The sequence below is a fragment of the Salvelinus namaycush genome, chromosome 26 (assembly GCF_016432855.1).
Source record: "Salvelinus namaycush isolate Seneca chromosome 26, SaNama_1.0, whole genome shotgun sequence".
In the NCBI taxonomy this organism is placed as follows: Eukaryota; Metazoa; Chordata; class Actinopteri; order Salmoniformes; family Salmonidae; genus Salvelinus; species Salvelinus namaycush.
In genome coordinates this window covers 19,049,780-19,072,262 of record NC_052332.1, presented here as the reverse complement: position 1 = coordinate 19,072,262, position 22,483 = coordinate 19,049,780, and the positions used below count along the sequence as shown (strand labels likewise).

General features: G+C 45.2%; 1 protein-coding gene across 1 annotated transcript in view; it reads right to left on the bottom strand.

Moving 5' to 3' along the window:
• Positions 1-21,348, bottom strand: part of LOC120020980 (ankyrin-1-like) — a 75,851-nt gene extending 54,503 nt beyond the window's left edge. Inside the window, exon 1 of the mRNA XM_038964651.1 lies at positions 21,223-21,348. Within this exon, the coding sequence (XP_038820579.1) occupies positions 21,223-21,348 (126 nt within the window). The remainder of the gene's footprint in view (positions 1-21,222) is intronic.
• Between the last annotated feature and the right edge of the window lie 1,135 nt (positions 21,349-22,483).

The window sequence follows — 22,483 nt, the reverse complement described above, 5'->3', positions numbered from 1 at the left end:
AAATGGCTAAAATGTAGAGAGAGGAACTTTTGATGTGTAGATGAAAGGGGCAGAGGACGCAAGGTCATTTCTTAAATACAAACTAAAGAGGACAGCCAGGGCCAATTGTGACTTCCCTTATATAAATGAAATTGGGACAAGTTATAATAAGGTTTCTTTCTTTGCCATCATTGGGAGTGGGAACAGCTACACTCACTTATCTCTGCCAGTTTGGGCTGGTGAGGAGGCGTTAACAGCACTTTGCCTGACATAAGGTCATTAATAATGAAGAGGTCATGGTAACATCTGTGTCCCCCCATTCTCTCTCCTGTCCTCTCGAGTCTATTCCCTTCACACACACTCACACATACGTCTGCAGCAGTTCTGCGCCGGTCTCCCCACAGACAATTCTGTCACACTACTCTTTTCAGAGGTGTTAGGTCATCAACCCCTCCTCTATCTGCAGCATACCACCCTCATCCCACTGTTGGATTTCTTCTGAAGCTAAGCAGGGTTGGTCCCTAGATGGGAGACCAGATGCTGCTTGAAGTGGTGTTGGGCCAGTAGGAGGCACCCTTTCCTCTGGTCTAAAAAAAATATCCAAGGGCAGTGATTGGGAACATTGCCCTGTGTAGGGTGCTGTCTTTCAGATGGGATGTTAAACGGGTGTCCTGACTCTCTGTGGTCACTAACGATCCCATGGCACTTTTTGTAAGAGGGGTGTTAATCCTGGCTAATTCCCCAATCAGGCCCTCATAGTCACCTAATCATCCCCAACATACAATTGGCTCATTCATCTTTACTGTAACTATTCCCCAGGTTGTTGCTGTAAATGAATTTTCAGTCATCCATGCAAAATCTAAGTTTTCTGTGAAATACCATGAGAACATTTTGTTTAGTCACCAATACATCAGATATCAATAGGCTCACTATTGTATAAGCTTGGCACACCTGTATTTGGAGAGTTTATCTTATTCCTCTCTGCAGATCCTCTCAAGCTCTGTCAGGTTGGATGGGGAGCGTTACTGCACAGCTATTTTCAGGTCTCCAGAGATGTTCGATGGGGTTCAAGTACGGGCTCTGGCTGGGCCTCTCCAGGACATTCAGAGACTTGTCCCGAAGCCACACGTCTTGGCTGTGTGCTTAGGGTCGTTGTCTTGTTGGAAAGGTGAACCTTCGCCCCAGTCTGAGGTCCTGAGCGCTCTGCAGCAGGTTTTCATCAAGGAGCTCTCTGTACTTTGCTCCATTCATCTTACCCTTGGTCCTGACTAGTCTTTCAGTCCCTGCCGCTGAAAAACATCTCCACAGAATAATGCTGCCACCACCATGCTTCACCGTAGGGATGGTGCCTGGTTTCCTCCAGATGTGACGCTTGGCATTCAGTTCAAAGAGTTCAATCTTGGTTTCATCAGACCAGAGAATCTTGATTCTCATGGTCTGAAAGTCTTTTAGGTGCTTTTGGCAAACTCCATGCGGGCTGTCAGGTGCCTTTTACTGAAGAGTGGCTTCAGTCTGGCCACTCTACATAAAGGCCTGATTGGTAGAGTGCCGCAGAGATGGTTGTCCTTCTGGAAGGTTCTCCAATCTCCACAGAGGAACTCTAGACCTCTGTCAGAGTGACCATTGGGTTCTTGGTCACCTCCCTGACCAAGGCCCTTCTCCCTTGATTGCTCAGTTTGGAGAGAGTCTTGGTGGTTCCAAACTTCTTCCATTTAAGAATGATGGTGGCCACTGTGTTCTTGGTGACCTTCAATGCAGCAGACATTTTTTGGTACACTTCCCCAGATCTGTGACTCAACACAATCCTGTCTCGGAGTTCTACAGGCAATTACTTCAATCACATGGTTTGGTTTTTGCTCTGACATGCACTGTGAACTGTGGGACCTTATATAGACAGGTGTGTGCCTTTTCAAATCATGTCCAATCAATTGAATTTAACAGAGGCGGACTCCAATCAAGTTGTAGAAACATCTCAAGGATGAGAAATGGAAACAGGATGCACCTGAGCTCAATTCCGTGTCTCATAGCAAAGGGTCTGAATACCTATGTAAATAAGGTATTTCTGTTGTTTTTTTAATAAATTTGCAAAAAATTCTAAAAACCTGTTTTCACTTTGTCATTATGGGGTATTGTGTGTAGATTGCTGAGAATTTTTTATATTTTTTATCCATTTTATAATAAGGCTGTAACATAACAAAATGTGGAAAAAGTCAAGGTGTCTGAAATACTGTACTTTGTTTGGTAAGGTCACTGTGGGATGTTATATGTCATATGTCATTTAGGTACAAGTCGAGGGGAAAGAGGCAGAACAGTGGGGCACACGCTCCTGTACTGTCCTGTTCTGACGTTGACTGACTGAGTACCAAATCATCCCAGTCAGAAGTCAAGACCGCAGAGTGCTCTAAAGCTGACAGACACACACATACCCACAAAATACACACACACACACACACACACACACACACACACACACACACACACACACACACACACACACACACACACACACACACACACACACACACACACACACACACACACACACACACACACACACACACAGACATATAGCACACACATATCACACAGTCAGCAGCACACACTACACTACATCATCTTGGCCCTGCTGCCAACAGGCACTCCCAGGACATGACACATGTTCTTCACTGCAGGAAATACGGACTTCCAATCACACACCTGCACACACGTGTCATCCCACCACCAACACTAGACCTATACAACGCACTACACATATATAACATACAACAAATCGCTCACACAAACGCTTATAGGCGCATCACGCACACAAAGTACACACTACCCATCCTCCCTTCCTCTACACACATTGTCTTTCCCCCTCCCTTAACCCCCATCTTCCCGAAGCTTTTGCAGCCTTGCTCTTGCTGCAGGGCCCAGGAGGAGGAATAGCCTTGTTAACGCCTTCACAAACCAGGTGGAAGAAGGGATCGCAGGGAGGCGTGATTGATGGATCACAAATGGGGGCAGGGCAGGAGGAGTGAGGGAGTGTGGAAAAGACAGAGGAGAGGAAAAGAAGTGCAGGGCAATGAGTTGGCCAACCTGCTGGGTATAGAGAGAAACACAGTGTCATATTAAAGAGAGGAATAAGAGCTAGGGGGTGGAATGAGAAGAGGGTGAGAGGGAGAGAAGGTGAGAGGGAGAGAAGGAGTGAGGGAGTGACAGATGTGTAATGAGAACCCTGCACAGTGAATCTTCACTCACTGAGACCAAGGCTCTGAAAGCTTTGATCACATATGACAGCAAGAGACTGGAGCACTCCTGGGAATATGACTGTGGTTTGTGTGTGTGTGTGTGTGTGTGTGTGTGTGTGTGTGTGTGTGTGTGTGTGTGTGTGTGTGTGTGTGTGTGTGTGTGTGTGTGTGTGTGTGTGTGTGTGTGTGTGTGTGTGTGTGTGTGTGTGTGTGTGTGTGTGTAGCTGATCCCACTACATCTGTCTGTGTTTGTGACAGCAGGTCATCGCTAATCACTCAGCGGGTGTTGTCTTACAGCTCAGGGCCATGCTGAGAGAGGGAAAGGGGAGGTAGGGGTTGGGGTGGAGGGGAGACCGGGGGAGACCGCAAGGTGGGGCAGAGGACAAGATCAGTACAGCAAGCGAACCTCCACCCCACCAACCTCAATCTGACCCCCTCCCAAACCCCCTCCCAAATGACACAACAAAAGCATACAAACCAGTAAGTAAACCATGTCACTTTCCACGTAGAATGATGTCTTATCGACAGCCCAAATCCCTCCTGCTTTGTGGGATTCCAGCAGACTTTTAATAAGATGATGACCACTCCCTGTTGCCCGTCGATAGCCGTTCTGAGTCAGCATTATTCTCAGGTCCGGGGGGGGGGGGGATGTTTAAGGTCCCATTCATCAGATAGATTGCTGATGACAGGGTCAGCAATAAGCCTCAAGGCCCAAAGGGCTAACATATACTCTGCGTCGCTTTTCTAAACTGCTGTAAAATATCACCAGTGGCCTTTCTCTGGGGCTGAATGGGGCAATTTCCATAAACGTGGTCTAGCAGCAGTGAGTCAGAGAGGCACAGTGGAATACTAAATAAGGGGTTTGATCTAAACTCATTAAACTAGTGTTTAAAGCAGCCAAACACCCCCAGGCCTAACCAGCCACTGAGACAATCACAGTGACACGCAGATTATTATAATCCAGCCAAACATGTTTATGGTAATCCAACTCGTCTCTCGCTGTAGTCTGCATTATAGCAAACACAGAATCACAGCCAAGACATCGGTAATATTTGTGTATGACAAAAATCATGCAACTCATTTAACAAGAGCAACATTATTGTGACATATACAGTATCATATGATGGCATGTTGAGAACTCAGCACCCCCACCCTCCATGACACATGCTGTAATAAACTGGATACACAAGGGAGTCCTAAGAATATAGGCCAGATAGACATGCTGACATGTATCATGCCGCAAAATGTATCCTTCTCATTCAGTCGCAAGAAATCATTGAATACATCAACATCAACCAGCTACTGACACTGATATACTGTACAGTATTAAACATATTTTTTGTGATTTTCAGATGCTGAAACTACACTTAAAACGTGTAGAATAATATCTTTCCTGTCAGTTCGTTCGCTCTCATGCATCGCTAGCCAGTGGGCACTGCTAGTCAATGGACAGGTGTGGTGTCATGTTGGGAAAGGACAGCCAATGGTGGTGTTTGTTCCTCTCACCTTGCTCCCACCTCCTCAAGGGCTACTGGTGCCGAGCCAGCACTGCCCTGTCACTGACCCAAACCAACTGAGTCAGATACCATGATTCACTATTACAGTATGTGTCCATCTACGAAATTAAATGAATGCGTGTCCACATGTGTTTGTGGGAAAAACATTGAAATTGAGCAAGAGCCAGAATCTTCCAGTTGTTTGTCATAATGACTATAATGAGACGAGGTCCGAAACAAGGTTCTTCTTGGGCTACGCGAGCGTGATGTAATATAGAGAGAGGGTTTGGAACCTGGGGCAGATAGCTGTCATGAGATGCTGCCCTATGAGCCGTATGGGCTGTATGGGGACTCTTTGGTGTGGTGACTCTATGGTGTGGGGACTGTTGGTCCTCTGTGGCCTGGAGCAGGGTGGCTAACCCAGGTCCCATCAGTAAACAGCCCGCTGAGGGAGATGAGAGCTGAGAGAGGGCTGGGGCAGCTGGGACAGGGAGTGTGTTCCCACTGTTAGTCACACTGCATGACAGAGTCTGCCACACACATTAACAATGATTAATACACACAGCAGTGAGACAGGGAGAGAGAAGAATGAGATGGAGATGCAGAGGGCGGGGGAGGAGAGAGAGGCAGAGAAAGCGAGATACAGAGGGAGGGAGATGGTGAGGAACTGAGATGGTTGAAATCACAGAGTCACACGAAAGAGGAGACGTTCACCTTAGTGGGAAGGGATGGCACATCAACTGACAGCCTGTGATATACAACTCCTCCACCTCCGAAACCCCCAGTACCTTCCCCTCTCCTTCACACGGTCTCTTCCCTGACCCAACCTCCCCTACACTTCACACTACCAAGTTTCCAGATTTTGTATTTCTACCACCCTTAAATTCAACCCCCTCTAGCCCGCTGACTCACTCGTTTTGTCTATCTTCTCAGAGATCCAGACACTACTGTTAATGTGACTCAAAAAAGGATCCATCTCATTTCTTATCATCTATATAAAACCCAGCCCTCTCTTTCACTCTGCCTCTCCCATTCTCCTTCACCAGCTGCTGTATCTCTCTCAGACAGCAGATATGCATGGGCATGTGCAAGGAAGGACTAATGAATGGGGATACACTCACGGTGCATGGGAAGGTCGCTTGACTCACTAGCTTCAAGTCCCTTTGGTTCAAATCAGACACACCTCGTTCAAAAGATGATGGTCCTGAGAATGACCAGCAAATGAGGTAAACATTAACCTTGGACGACAGTCGATGTCATTATCACATGCAGGAGCAGAGGCAGGGGAGGGGAGAGGTAGCATACTTAGCCTTTCCACTGAGAAACATCTCCACATCAGTTAATGAGGCAGAATGTGTACACCACGCTGAAATTAACATTTGGTACAGTGCAGTGCACGCGTACAACTTAACCAGTTGATAACAACACATTGGCACAACCTCAGAGTCACACACAATTACAATAGCCTACACACACACACACACACACACACACACACACACACACACACACACACACACACACACACACACACACACACACACACACACACACACACACACACACACACACACACACACACACGTACACGAACAGCAACCCCCTGGCAAACATATTAACATAATATGTAATTTTTTAAAATCAATATCGACATCCATGGTCAGACTGTCTTCCTACATTTGCATTGGGAATCACTCAGAAATGGGCAATTCCATGCCAGCATGCCTCCCCCCCAAAAAATTGTATCTGAGATTGTTCGGGTAATTCTCACATAAAAACTTAATTGGGAGGAAGGATGTTTTACATGCTTTTTACATTTGTATGGCAAACCATTATTTTTAAACCATGTTGAAAGTGGCCAATTTAGGCCCTTTTTAGACCTATACAGTGCATACGGAAAGTATTAGGCCCCTTGACTATTTCCACATTTTGTTACTTTACAGCCTTATTCTAACATTAATTAAATACAAAAAACCCTCATCAATCTACACATAATACCCCATAATGACAAAGCGAAAACAGGTTTTAAGAAATGTTTGCAAATATTTCAATGATAAAAACAGAAGTACCTTATTTACATAATAATTCAGACTCTTTGCTATGAGACTCGAAATTGAGCTCAGGTGCATCGTGTTTCCATTGATCATCCTTGAGATGTTTCTACAACTTGATTGGAGTCCACCTGTGGTAAATTCAATTGATTAAACATGATTTGGGAAGGTACACACCTGTCTATAAAAGGTCCGACAGTTCACAGTGCATGTCAGAGCAAACCCAAGCCATGAGGTCGAAGTGATTGTCCATAGAGCTTCGAGACAGGATTGTGTCGAGGCACAGATCTGGAGAAGTGTACAAAAACATTTCTGCAACATTGAAGGTCCCCAAGAACACAGTGGCCGCATCATTCTTAAATGGAAGAGGTTTGGAACCACTAAGACTCTTCCTAGAGCTAGCCGCCCGGCAAAACTGAGCAATCGGGGGAGAAGGGCCTTGGTCAGTGAGGTGACCAAGAACCCGATGGTCACTCTGACAGAGCTCCAGAGTTCCTCTGTGGAGATTGGAGAACCTTCCAGAAGGACAACCATTTCTGCAGCACTCTACCAATCAGGCCTTTATGGTAGAGTAGCCAGACGGAAGCCACTCTTCAGTAAAAGGCACCGGACAGCCCATTTGGTGTTTGCCAAAAGGCACCTAAAGGACTTCCAGACCATGAGAAACAAGATTCTCTGGTCTGATGAAACCAAGATTGAACTCTTTGGCCTGAATGCCAAGCGTCAGGTCTGGAGGAAACTAGGCACCATCCCTACGGTGAAACATGGTGGTGGCAGCATTGTGCTGTGGAGATGTTTTTCAATGGCAGGGACTGGGAGACTAGTCAGGATCGAGGGAAAGATGAACGGAGCAAAGTACAGAGAGCTCCTTGATGAAAACCCGCTCCAGAGCACTCAGGACCTCAGACTGGGGTGAAGGTTCACCTTTCTACAGGACAACAACCCTAAGCACACAGCCAAGTTAATGCAGGAGTGGCTTCGGAACAAGTCTCTGAATGTCCTTGAGAGGCCCAGACAGATTCCGGACATGAACCCGATCGGATATCTCTGGAAAGACCTGAAAATAGCTGTGCAGCGACGCTCCCCATCTAATCTGACAGAGCTTGAGAGGATCTGCAGAGAATCATGTGATAAACTCCGCAAATACAGGTGTGCCAAGCTTTTAGCGTCATAACCAAGAAGGCTCAAGGATGTAATCGCTGCCAAAGGTGCTTGAACAAAGTACTGAGTAAAGGGTCTGAATACTTATGTAAATGTGATATTTTTGTACATTTGCAAACATTTCAAAAAACCTGTTTTGCTTTGTCATTATGGGGTAATGTGTGTAGATTGATGACAATTTAATTCATTTTAGAATAAGGCTGTAACGTAACAAAGTGTGGAAAAAGTTAAGGGGTCTGAATACTTTCGGAATGCACTGCATGCCCCCTGTAATACGTATGATCCATGAACCGTACATGATACAGACAACAACTAAGCTCATGAGGCATTTATAAGTTATATTCTTAAAGAAATACCATTCATTTATAAGTCCAAAACTGGATGTAGCAACTGCTGATTGCCCCTTTACAAGTAGCAGAGAACCCACTGGAAATGTGATGTAATTGTAGAGTATATTGTTTAAAATGATATATATATATATATAAAAAATACTAAATCAAAAAGGGTACTTGAGATAATAGTTTTAATGTTTAATAAATTAATGTGTAAATGTCATTTCAAAATGTAGCGATACCGCATATTTTAAAGCACACTATTAGAAGTATAATGCCACCAAGGTGTTGTCTGTATCATGTACGGTTCACGGACCATTGGGGTCTTACAGGGGGGCATGAACAGTCCTAAAAAGGTCCTAAAATGTCCAATTCATCATGATTTAAAAAAAAATGGTTTGTGTTACAAATGAATAAAGCAAATCAAACAAAAACTTCCTCCCAATGAAGTTTCTAAGTAAGAATTGCCAGAACAATCTGAGAGAAAAAATATTTTTGAGTCAAGCCAAGCAAATGGTGGAGAAGACCCAGCTTCCTGCCAGAGGAGTGCCAACTTGATTTACATATAAACTTTACATATAAAAAAAGAAACGTTACTTTTTCATCACCCGGTCTTTCAAAGATAATTTGTCAAAATCCAAATAACTCCACAGATCTTCATTGTAAATGGTTTAAACACGGTTTCACATGCTTGTTCAATGAACCATAAACAATTTATGAACATGCACTTGTGGAACGATCATTAAGACACTAACAGCTTACAGACGGTAGGCAATTAGATCACATCTATGAAACCTTTGGACACTAAAGAGGCCTTTCTACTGACTCTGAATAACACCAAAAGAAAGATGCCCAAAGTCCCTGCTCATCTGTGTGAACGTGCCTTAGGCATGCTGCAAGGAGGCATGAGGACTGCAGATGTGGCCAGGGCAATAAATTGCAATGTCCGTACTGTGAGACGCCTAAGACAGCGTTACAGGGAGACAGGACAGACAGCTGATCGTCCTTGCAGTGGCAGACGATGTGTAACAACACCTGCACAGGATCGGTACATCCGAACATCACACCTGCGGGACAGGTACAGGATGGCAACAACAACTGCCCGAGTTACACCAGGAAGGCACAATCCCTCCATCAGTGCTTAGACTGTCCGGAATAGGCTGAGAGAGGCTGGACTGAGGGCTTGTAGGCCTGTTGTAAGGCAGATCCTCACCAAACATCACCGGCAACCACGTTGCCTATGGGCACAAACCCACCGTCGCTGGACCAGACAGGACTGGCAAAAAGTGCTCTTCACTGACGAATCGTGGTTTTGTCTCACCAGGGGTGATGGTCGGATTTGCGCTTATCGTCGAAGGAATGAGCGTTACACCGAGGCCTGTACTCTGGAGCGGGATCGATTTGGAGGTGGAGGGTCAGTCATGGTCTGGGGCGGTGTGTCACAGCATCAACGGACTGTGCTTGATGTCATTGCAGGCAATCTCAATGCTGTGCGTTACAAGGAAGACATCCTCCTCCTTTGTGTGGTACCCTTCCTACAGGCTCATCCTGACATGACCCTCCAGCATGACAATGCCACCAGCCATACTGCTCGTTCTGTGCGCGATTTCCTGCAAGACAGGAATGTCAGTGTTCTGCCATGGCCATCAAAGAGCCCGGATCTTAATCCCATTGAGCACATCTGGGACCTGTTGGATCGGAGGGTGAGGGCTAGGGCCATTCCCCCCCCATGTGAAATGTCTGGGAACTTGCAGGTGCCTTGGTGGAAGAGTGGGGTAACATCTCACAGCAAGAACTGGCAAATCTGGTGCAGTCCATGAGGAGGAGATGCACCTCAGTACTTAATGCAGCTGGTGGCCACACCAGATACTGACTGTTACTTTTGATTTTGACCACCCCCCGTTGTTCAGGGACACATTATTCAAATTCTGTTAGTCACATGTCTGTGGAATTTGTTCAGTTTATGTCTCAGTTGTTGAATCTTGTTATGTTCATACAAATATTTACACATGTTAAGTTTGCTGAAAATAAACACAGTTGACAGTGAGAGGACATTTCTTTTTTTGTTTTTTTGCCAAGCATGGCAATTGTTATATAGTCATCATCTCACTTCCCGTTGGCTGCCACGGTAGAGTGTTAATCAGCATTCCCCACAGGTACCTAAACTGGAATGGCAAAGGTAGAGGGGGAGACAGACCGCCTATCAGTCTGTCCATAGTCTCACTCATTTCTCACTCCCTTCCCCTCTTTTGTTTCTCTCCCTCTCTTTTTCTCTGTGCCTATGAGTGTTTCCAGTCTGTGTGCCTGTGTGTGTTATTGCGCCTGTAGCACATAAACAAAGAAGAATGAAAAGAGAGCAACCAACTGTTCTACATCCCAGATATGTCACTCTGTCAACCCCTACTCTCTCTCTCGTTCCCTCTTCCTCTCTCATTCCCTCTTCCTCTCTCATTCCCTCTTCCTCTGTCTCTCTCTCTCTCAGCTGTATAGAGGACTGAAAAATGCACACTGCACCCATATAAATACTTCATCCCTAATTCAATTTGAAACTGTGGAAGGGAAGGGAAAAAAGAAAAGTAGACCGAGGGGCTGTGCTTCCACCATCCTTTCACCCCTTTCACCATTAGCCCTTCCTCTCTTTCACTCTCGCTGATGGATGTGGAGGAGTGAGGGATAACGTTTGATACTTTAGCTTGACTATCGCTATAAATGCTTATTGTGTTGTTGTTGACTCCACCATTAGGTCATTGATTACCATAATGTATGTTCATATGCCTGTTTATATCCCTGTGTATAATTGCAGTTAATTTGAATGGTATTGACACTGACCTACTTTGATTGCAAAGGACTGGAACACACAGATGGGGCTTTTCTGTATTTACCAGAGGTGCCAGGCAGCTGTGTGTGTGTGGTGTGTGTGGTGTGTGGTGTGTGGTGTGTGTGTGTGTGTGTGTGTTGCTAGGTGTGCAAGAGGTTTCCCTCAGTGTCTGTGAGGGGTGCCTGCAGGAGTCCATGTAACTCCATTAGAGGATAGATCAAATGTCCAATTAATGGTGGCCAATATTGAGAGATATCGTCAGGCTACCCTCACATATCTCAAATGACATGATCAGTAGACGTTTACTGATCATGAAAGCAGTTACTTATTGTACATTTCGACAATTATTTTGCATGGAATAATCAGAAATGTGTAGTTCTGACTATGCTCTTCAAGAGGTGATGATATTACAACCAAATACTTAACATTCATTGGAGTGAAAACTGATTTTATAGGGCCCTAATCACAGTACTCTTAGACAGAGAGCAGAGCTAGGGTCATGGGGAGGAGAGAGGAATGGGGGAGAGGGGATTGAGGAAAAGGGGCTGGAGAGGCGAAGAGGTTGAGGGAGAAGCGAGGAGAGGGGATTAATGTGAGAAATTGAAGAGGGAATGATGCGGAAGGAGGAAGGAGAGAGGGATGGGGAGTTGGTTGGCAGAAGAGGGTAAGGGAAGCGGGGATGTTAGAGGGTTGGGCAATAAGGATGAGGAGGGCAGGGAATGAAAGGAGCAAGTGACAGATGGGAGACAAGGACCGACAGAGAGTTGTGTGCAGGTGTGGGTGCGTGCGTGTAAAACACGTCCCTGGGCCCTGCTCTAACACGGAGCCAGCTGATGGATCTACCCCACCCTGATCAAACACATCAATCAATAACACAGCAGCAACACTGCAGAGCAGCACAGCGATGCAGACATGATCACTTAAAGTGCACTGCACACATACCCTCTACTACCACTGCAAGGACATTACTGCATACACACACCTCTATGCCTCAGCTATGCCAACTATCCCTCAGCTATTATCTCCACTTCAACATTGCTACAGTGTATCAGCCCTAAACCATCTCCCATATGCCTTTGCTACAGTATGTTTTGCCCCTCAACAATATCTCCTCTCAACGATCTTCCCCAATGTATAGGCCCTTTCTAAGGATACCAATTGAATCCCCCTCCCAAGGGCAATTGTTCCCAACTGTTGCAGTGGCCTCCAGGCCACTTGCCCCCAGCAACACATACATAGAGTCCAGTATAAGTGGTTCAGGGAGTGTCAGTGATGGGGGCAGGGTGTGCCCAAGGGCAGTGCTTCAGCACATTAGCAGGCTCCCAGGGCCACATGATACAAACTGACCTTGAGGAGCTCTGATTCCATTACATAACCACGGCTCCCTGTCTCTGTGTCATAATGAGGGTTAGGCTGTGTAGCACAGGTCTAATTAGTGACGGGGGACAAAATCGATACAGTTACATATCGGGATATTATTTTTGACGATATATTGTATCATATCGTTTTGACAATATTGCAATATTATTTTTGCACTAGTTGGCTGTACCGGCACCAAAAGTGCAGTATTTTTCCGTCATAGGTTGTTCTCCGTCTTCTTTTTAAATAGGAAGACCATTGTTTTTGAGAACATTTGATTCCATGACTGATCAAAACTCATTTTTCGCATGCCTCTCTCTTGTTCCACTGCAGCAGACATATGGAGAGCAATATGTTTGTGTTGGGTCTTTGGCTATGCTGGATTAAGTGATATGACATGCTATTCTATAAAATCACTTCTCTGTAATTAACATTACCTGATTAAGCTAATTAGGCAAATGTAATTAACTAGAAAGTCGGGGCACCACGAAAGAATGTTTATAGAGCTGTTATCTTCCGAATAAACTCTTCAAGACCTAGTAATCTTTTACATCAGTAGAAGGCAATATTTAATCGTCACCTTGTTTAGTCTCATCTGAAAGTTTTAAATTCTTGATTATCTTCACGAACCCTGGCTAACAAGTTGAATCAGCAATACAAAATTTGGTTTAATTATTTATTTACTAAATAATCATACAGAATTATATATACACAGAATGTATCATACATTGATTACAAATTATGTCATAACGGAAAACGTCCCTAGTGGACGGAACAGATATGACAGCTGGTTACACAAAGAAAGGGGGTGAGGTTTTGAATGAAAGAGCAGGAAGACTGAGGAACAAAGGGAGAAGCTATGTCTCTATCAGGCCGTAGGCAGCTACTCTATCATAAATACAGAATATTATGCATTCTAAATAACCGCCCATTTGGAAAAGGAAAATGCAATAAATATTTACTCTGAGCTGCGCTTCGATCGGTTGGTCGTAGATGGGAGGCCGGGTTGTCCTTTGAAGAATGTCTGGTGGTAGAACGTATACTTTGTCGTATCATTGTGTGTGTTAGACTGGACACGTCGTGCGTCCTTTCCTAGCCCACGTTTACAGCGACTGCTGCTAACTCAACAGCTAGGAGGTATCACTTCTGGAGTCAATAAGAGTTCAAAGTTCATACCAAGTTGCCATACTTTAAGCTCATGCTATATTCTGGCTGGTATAGTCGAAATTCATCCTTCCGGCGTGTAGGTCGTCACCTTCACAGTTCTGTAGGTGGTCTTTGTCCTTTCAATGTTAGGATGGTAAGTCCTCACGTCCTTGGAACAGGAAGTTACATTTTCGTCAACGGGTTTATATAGTGGTGAAAGAAGGGCGTGTTTCATAGTTTACAACCAAAGTCTGTTCACTTGGGCAGGGCCTCTGAGTGAGCAGAGTTTCTCTATGACAAACCCTTCTCTCATTTAAGAAGCTAAAATTAAATGTAATCTTTTCACAAATAGTTTCATATTTAAACATTTAAATTGCACAACAATTCCATGTGAATCTGATAACTAGAATGTGTTGACTTCCCAAGACAGTTTATGTCATCCTGTCATTAGTAATAATGTCTCAGACAACAACTGATCTGAGATCATATTCATTAAGTACCAACGCATATTTTCAACTGGTTGGATTACCGAAATATGGTTTCGTTTCCCGTCTTTTGATGTCACCAGAGTCTCTCTCAATGTTAACAAAGGGATTTTCAATAGTCACATCGGTAGAGTAGAGAGAGGAAAAAGGGGAAAGGTATTTATGGGGGTCATAAACCTCCCCCCTCAGGCCAACGTCATGACATTTGGAACATTGAATCGAAATAAAATCACAGCATCGAATCACAATACATATAGGATCGTGAGAATGGCAATACATATCATATCGGCACCAAAGTATCGTGATAATATGGTATCGTGAGGTCCCTGGTACATTTCCAACCTTAGGTCTAATGGCCAGCTCCTGCAGCAGACTGGGGGAATGGTAATTGAGACAAACACTGTGTGTGATCAGATGAAAACAGCCCCAATCTGTGAGGAGATCATTTATCTTGTAGTAGCAGTATGTTAGATGAAATGAAAGTCAATTAAAAGACTATGGAGCCGCTGTCACCAGTTGTAGCCGCTGTTTGTGTTTGTGCAAACTGTCTGCACCCAATGTCTGCATGGTTGGTTCGTAGCATTTGTGTCCTGGTGTGTCACATGTTATGTCATCATGTGTCTTCATCACTCCCCCCCCCCCCCCCCCCCCCCCCCGATACGTCAGGAGGTGGAGAGCACATAAGTCACTTCAGATGCCTGCCTCATGACCCAAGGTCAAAATAGAATGTGCAGATACAATTTACTGCCATTACCCCTCCCCTGCACTAGAGTGGCTCTGATTGGCTTGTTCCTCTAGAGAGGCGATGTTCTGATTAACGGGCGGGCTGATAGAAGAGCTGTTTGATTGGTGGGTTATCAGACAGGAACATCTCTATCTGAGTCACATTGGCAGATTGGCTCCCTGATTTCACACATGGAAAACACAAGAGCTAGGTCCCACGTCCCAACAGTGTTAAATAATCCCTGGTAATCTCCTCTCCCTCCTTCCTAGATATTTCCCATCCCAGTGCTCTCACTCCATCCAGTCCCTTTCAGACCAGTGGGCTGGAGAGATGGCCACGGAGGGGCCAATAGTCCCTAAAATACTACGGTGAGGTGGAAGTGAGTGGGGAGAGGAAACCTTAGAGACAAACAGATGCTGTTGAGGACACCAGCCCCCCTTCCGCAGCCTCACCCCCTTACTTCTGGGCCTCGGGTTGGCAGTGTGTCTGCTGGCAGCGGGCCACAGTTTGGGCTGAGGTATAACATTTGCTCAGACAAAGTTCCTGAAGTTCTAATGAAGCTATTGATTTTTTGATGAGCCAATACAGAGCGCGTTGGTCTTTATTTAGGAGCTACAGTGGATCTCCTTTTGTCACTTCATCACATTACCCAGCACTGAGACAAGAGAGAGGACGTCTATCCAAACAGGACTGGTCCCAGACACATAGGAACCATTCCAGACAATACATGCAAAAACAGAATGTTATGTCACCACAAACAGACCAACATGTTCTGTCACTACAAACAGACACACATCATGTAGACATGTTTTGAGATTCACACACACACACACACACACACACACACACACACACACACACACACACACACACACACACACACACACACACACACACACACACACACACACACACACACACACACACACACACACTCTATGCAGTGAGAACCCTGGGGTTGCGACAGCTGTGAGTCCAGCTGAAGATGAAAACATGTGGAAGAGGTCCCTAGGCTGGGCATCCACCCTTCTCACCTCTCATCTGCCCTCCACACCACTCCCCCCACCATCCCCCTTTCTCTCTCTCTATTTCTCCCTCTCCACAGTAACTTGTGTAAATCAGTATACTTCGGTATCACATGAAATCTTAACTACGCCACATACAGTATGTTGAGTATGCCTTTCAGAGGAGACTACAGCACAGATATAGCACAATCAAGTCAACCTACTTTTTCAGCTGAGTCACAGTGCCATGATCAGAAGTACAGCTTCAGTTTTCAGCTTCTTAAAAGTACTCTTTCATAAAGGGCCCCCTCTCCATTACTTTATTACTAATCCAGCCAGTTAAGCTCTTGGCACTTCCTGAAGATAAAGAGGACCCTCTAAGACCTTATAATCATGGCTCTCCAGTTGAAGTGTTATGGTAACTGTACACCTAAGGAGATGTAAGAGATGTCATCCTTTAGCCCACCCACATCTACCGTATGTGCCGGGAAAACACAAAAAATACTGACTTTACAGTGCCCAAAACACCTTTCCATAACATCAAATGTAAATGCATTTTGTAAAAAAAAATTAACATTGTACTAAGCAGTTAATCCGTTAATTTGACATGCAATAGTTTATTAGCCTGTTTGCAGATCTGTATGTGCTTCAGCCAATAATTTTTTACATGTTGTCAAGCCGTACATAATGTTTAGCATGACAACGAACACAACAGGGAATTTAGCTAAATTGCTAATTGATCTGCTACCAGACCAGTAGTTTATATTCCATTCGATTCATTTATACACATCGTGAGCTTGGGACTAGGTGCATTTCTGTCAACATTTTGTTCTTGACAGCCTTGTTCTGTTAAATTTTCTCTACCTATATAGCACTTTTAATACCCCAATTAATGTTGTTAAATTCAAAAGAATTCAGTAGCACTACAACCTGCCCAGCAAGAGTTAGCATATCAATCCTCTGTTTCTATCTGTCCTTCACACCTTCAATTAGTGTTGCATGGAATACCGAAAACTGAAACTTCGGTACTTTTTCGATACACTTTTTTTTTTTTTTATGTTCGGCACTTCTGTCAAATGTGTCTCATGAGATTGAGAGGCTGAAGTCTGTCTATCAGCGCAGCCCCTTTATAGTGGAAAGAGCAAATTGCATGCTCCACTTACTCAATCATTGGTACAGCTGTCTGGGCTGCATTGTTAGCTCCCCACTCATGCTGCACAGAAGTTAACACACTTGAATACTGCAAAACGGCATGTAGAAATGTTGAAATGCAAAACAATGTCAATACAGGCTAGAACACTTTTACAATGCAAGATGATGCCGGTAGCTTCCAGTTTTAATTGTGGGCTAACTTTCCTTGCTAGTTTACAGCTGAAGCAAACTTTAATTTATTACCCTAGCACTTTGTTTGTGATAATATGCTAAGCATAACTAAAAATATTCGGATTTCAAAGCTGACTGACACCAAAAATGTTCTTAATTCACTTCATCTCCCTCGTCACCAAAAACTCATTCACTTCTTTGTCTTCCTCGCCTCCCGTCTGGTTTCCACAAGATTCCATAGCCACACAAAGTCTCATTACACAGCCAAGTTCTTGGTCAAGTTGGTTTTGGGAAGGCATATATCCAGCCAGACAATCTCCAGATCATCGATTAAATCCGATCTGAAGTTGGTATCGAAGTCAAAATTCTGGTATCGCAAACAACACCACCTTCAGTTGCCATGGGGAACCACATCCATGGCCTGACATCAGGGATTCTGGGCCAGCTACTGTTTGTGTGCAAGCACAAACTCACGCACATGCAGTACGGACATACAGTACACACCAACACACAGTCACACAGACCCATGCACATCGACACATACATTGGCCCAAAAACAGTAGTGCGATCTAGAATATATTTTTTTGTCAGCTATGTGTTTTCATATCTTTAAATGTCACTCTTCACAACAACAATTAGAGCAAAAATAATTCTGACTGCAGCTGGAAATTTGCCTAGCCCTCTGTCAGCAGAACAAGATCTGTTGTGATCTGTTGTGTTTGACAGATTTGGCACCAGATCCCAGTAAACATCATCTTCCTCTACCATGAGGGTTGCAGGTAAAAGTATGATAGATGAGATGGACTAGGTCCTTAATACACATTGAGAACAATGATCTGTGTCCAGTGACATGTTAGGCCATGTTAAGGCCCAGATGCCTTTTATCAAGCTGGTGCTTAAGATCGTAATTGAATTTTCGGCAATGCATTGGCTGGCACTAAACGAGTCATGAGTCTAGTTATATTACTAGCAGAAGCCTGCACTGAGAATAACCTCTTACTGTAATATTTCACACAACCCTCTGAACTCTCATTTCAGCCCTAGCTCTCTCTCTCTCTCTGACTGCTGCCTCTAGTGGCATCTGCTTTACACAGCAGGTACCTGCCATAACGACAGCAGACTGTACATGTTCCTGTTCCAGAACGTTCCTCCAGCATGGCTCTGGTGCAGTGAAACTCGTGGCTTAGAGATTGGTGGCTGGGATGAGAGGTGCTTACGCGTCAGCCCGACCTCGCCTCCTCCTGCATGCTCCTCTGAGACGCGCGGACACGCGTGCAAACACATGCACATACAGGTCCCTCGGAATCTGGGACACTTCTGTTTGCGCCCCACACATACGTAGGCGCAAGTAAACATACTCACGTACATATGTTGCCACTCTCAATACCTCATCTTAGCAGGAAGACTGAATCTAGGGCAGCGTTTTTACACACAGCCTCTGCAGTACCAACCGGTCTAGGTTAAATAGCCCAATGCGTGGTTATTAGTAAGTGAGCCTTGTGGATTACAACTACCAGCTCTGTAGTGAGTGATACATTTCTTTTATCAGCGCTCCATGCTACAGCCCAAAGGCTAATTGGTACACGCAGATATAGCACAGTCGAATGCAAGCAGCTCATAGCAGTTTCAGCGAGGCTTCTAAAAATGATGTTTGGAATCCCACTCACAGGTCTAAGACATATGTGCACATCCCTGACCACTGAATCATTCATTTGGTAATTTGTAGTCGTGCCTCCACCTATGACAGAAGAGCTCATCCTCAAGGCCAAAGCAATACTAGAGAAAGTGAATGCCTCTGAGCTCACATTGTAATGGTTTTATCATTAGAGGTCTGCAACCAGGAGGTTACACAAAAGAGGAATGAGATACCCTGAAGCCATATAATTTCACACACGGACACACACACACACACACACACACACACACACACACACACACACACACACACACACACACACACACACACACACACACACACACACACACACACACACACACACACACACACAGCATCCCTAGTAGAAAACATAGATTATCATTTTTCTGTATCATGCAATTTTATAGGATACATCAAAATCATTCATGTTTATGGACAGTATAAAATCATATCAAAGATCATTGCAAAAATAGTTACAGGATTGATGCTACAGGATGTTACAGGATTGATGCTCGTTCAAAAATAAAACCAAATATAGTGTCGTGCGTGACCTTTGTCTTAGGGGACGAGAGGGGAGTAGTATTTTACACGCTGGGAAGCTGGGCATGATTTATATCCAATGGAACCAATAAACATTTAAGGAACATTATGGCCCTCTCTCCCTCTTGATAGCAGGGTTCACACAATGGCATGGAAAGCCTCAGTCCAACGGAATGGGAGAGGAGAGACAGTGTAATATGTCTAAGAAGCGCTGGAGCAGAAAAGCAGTTGCCTGACGCAACTTATGGAAATGCATCTGGCCCATTATCATCGATGAAACAGTATTTGATCATATTTTCACCACTATTCTGAGCCGACCTCAAACCTTCACTCACATTTATAAAGCACTAAATTGTGATGATTAGAAAGATATGCATGAAGATATTGTAGTGCAGATACCTTTTCTTTTACACATACCAACTACTGACAGGGGAGTTCATCACAATATGGAAGGGTAATCATTAATTCATTACGCCGCTGTCTCAACCTTATTCCAATGCCAACCTTGGCATACAGCAAGCAACATGATGTTTTCAAATGTGTGTGTGGCATTGAAATGAGAGCAGCCAACAGTTGCTGTTAATTGGTATTGCAGATGCATCCTCATTCTCTGTCTCACGCTCTCTCCCTCTCTCTCTGTCTCTCATTCCGATGGTGTTGATACGGAGGTCAGAGATAAAAGCTGGCATATGACAGATGTTATGGACAGGATATCCTTCCTGTGAGACGTCATGGCCACCCCTGACATTACTGAGCCTGTTTGCCACGGTGACAGTCACATGGAGCTACGGGGCTCTCTCCTCTCCTTATGCCATCTCTCCCTTCCTCCATTTCTCTCTCTCTGTTCCCTCTCATTCTCTCACCGTCCTCTGACTGCACCAAGATCCACCCCCCACCACTCTACACACGGACCCTCACGTTGTCTTATGATAGACACAAGCCATCGACGGGGAGGTGTCATGTCACCATCATTACCCAGGGAAATGAACCGAATGAGCCATGGAAATGCAAGGAGCAGGTGGAAATACCACTGTAGCCTACAGCACAGAACACTCAAGAGATACAGGCAGCTTTACTGCACCCTACTGGAGAACATCCCTTTAACCCTCAATCCCTCAGGTAGAGCTGGGAGGCTAACATTAAAACAGGCTGTTCTCTATAGCAGGAATATTGCGCTTAGCCCATAGGGAAAGAAGAGCAGAGATCACTCACTCCCTCGCAGCAGATGATTGATGAACACTGTCTCCCACACTCATCTAGTAGAGTGACTGCAAAAGCCAGCCTCTCAGAGATGTGTGGCACGTACTACAGCAGGTCCACAGGAGGGGAAAACAATAGAGCCTGAAAGGGCAACCGATTAAACCCAGCCAGCAGCAGCCGGACACTTAACGACACAGCCAGGAGATTAGGAGAAGGGAGGGGTGGAGGGAGATGGAGGAGAGGATGCTTGACTGCCTGCCTCCCCAAACCGCCCCCACCACTCTGTGACTCCTTCCTCTTAAGAGAAATAGGGAAAAGACCAGAGTAAAGAGCATAACACTCTCCCCAGGAGAAGCGGGCAGGGCAGGTTAATCAGTGGCTCCTTTTAGACCAGACCCCCAACCCCCCCCCCCCCCCCCCCCCACTCATCTACACGACCAGCAATACCACCCTCCATCCCCCACAGCTAATTGTCTGACTGAACGAACACAACCTGTGTATGAGCATCTGTGCATAACTGGTTAACACCCGGCGGCTGTGTGTGCCTGTGACTGTGTGTGTAATTGTACATGTGTTAAGCATCCCAAACCCAATCCTGCACAAAGGAGGGAAGGAAACAGGTCGAGAGAAGGAGAAAATGATATAGAGAGACAGAGACAACAGAGATAGCGGGAACAGAGACGGAGAGAAATCGACACCATCCTCAGACAGCCATACCTTGCGTCTGCGGTCCCTCGATCGATTCCTCTTCTTGTTCTTCTCCTCCTCCTTATCCTTCAGCTCCTGAGCGGCGAGCTCCGCTAGGTCCTTGTTCTTGCGGAGCTGCTTGGCGGCTTGCGCCATGGTGCCGCACCTGCTGTCGCCGTAGCTCCAGTCGTCAAGGTAGCGGTCCCTGTCCCTGCCCCAGCCCCGGCTCTGACGACGACTGCCACTGCCACTACGTGTGTGTGACGGTGGCGCTGGGAGCGCCTGTGTGTCTGTGAGCGGGAGCGCGGTGCTCTAGTGACCGAGCCCCCCAGCAAGCCACAAAGGAGATGCTGCTAGTGCTATTGCTGTTGCTGCTGTTGCTACTCATCCAGTCAGGCTGTGTTGCACTGAGCTGCCTCCCCTCCCCCCGCACGAGCTGCAGATTCCTTCAAATTATTCTTTGTCACATCTTGCTTCTTTTTGCCACTTCCACGATTCCACAATTCCCTCAAAGGCAAAGGACAGCAAGTCTGCAATAGAGCAGACATTGAGTTATTCTACATATACTGTATGTACAGATTTTTATTGCTCTTTAGACTATTCTATATGTATATATATATATATATATATCTTGGGGTATTCAATATGATGGCAATCTTTTCTCTGTATTTCTCTCAGTGATTTATTGACATTAACTAGTACACAAGCAGTGAGATGAGGCTGTATTCCCCATAGATAAATCATCCGGTTTCTATAATGTTTTACAGTCAGCAACAGACAAGACTGAAATGCATCAAAAACATGCATGATTCCCTCCGTCTTTCTCAGTAGATCTGAGAGAAAGAGACGGAGAGAAAAAGAAACGAGCAACCAACCACACCTGCTCACTGCAATAGGTGTCTCTCTCTTCTACACTACACGGCCAAAGGTATGTGGACATCCCTTCAAATTAGTGGATTTGGCTACTTCAGCCACAACCGTTGCTGACAGGTGTATAACATCGAGCACACAGCCATGAAATCTCCATAGAAAACATTGGCAGTAGAATGGCCTTACTGAAGAGCTCAGTGACTTTCAATGTGGCACCGTCATAGGATGCCACCTTTCCAACAAGTCAGTTCATAACATTTCTGCCCTGCTAGAGCTGCTCCGGTCAACTGCAAGTGCTGTTATTGTGAAGTGGAAATGTCTAGGAGCAACTACGGTTCAGTCGTGAAGTGGTAGGCCACACAAGCTCACAGAACGGGACCCCCGACTGCTGAAGCGAGTAGCGCGTAAAAATCGCCTGACC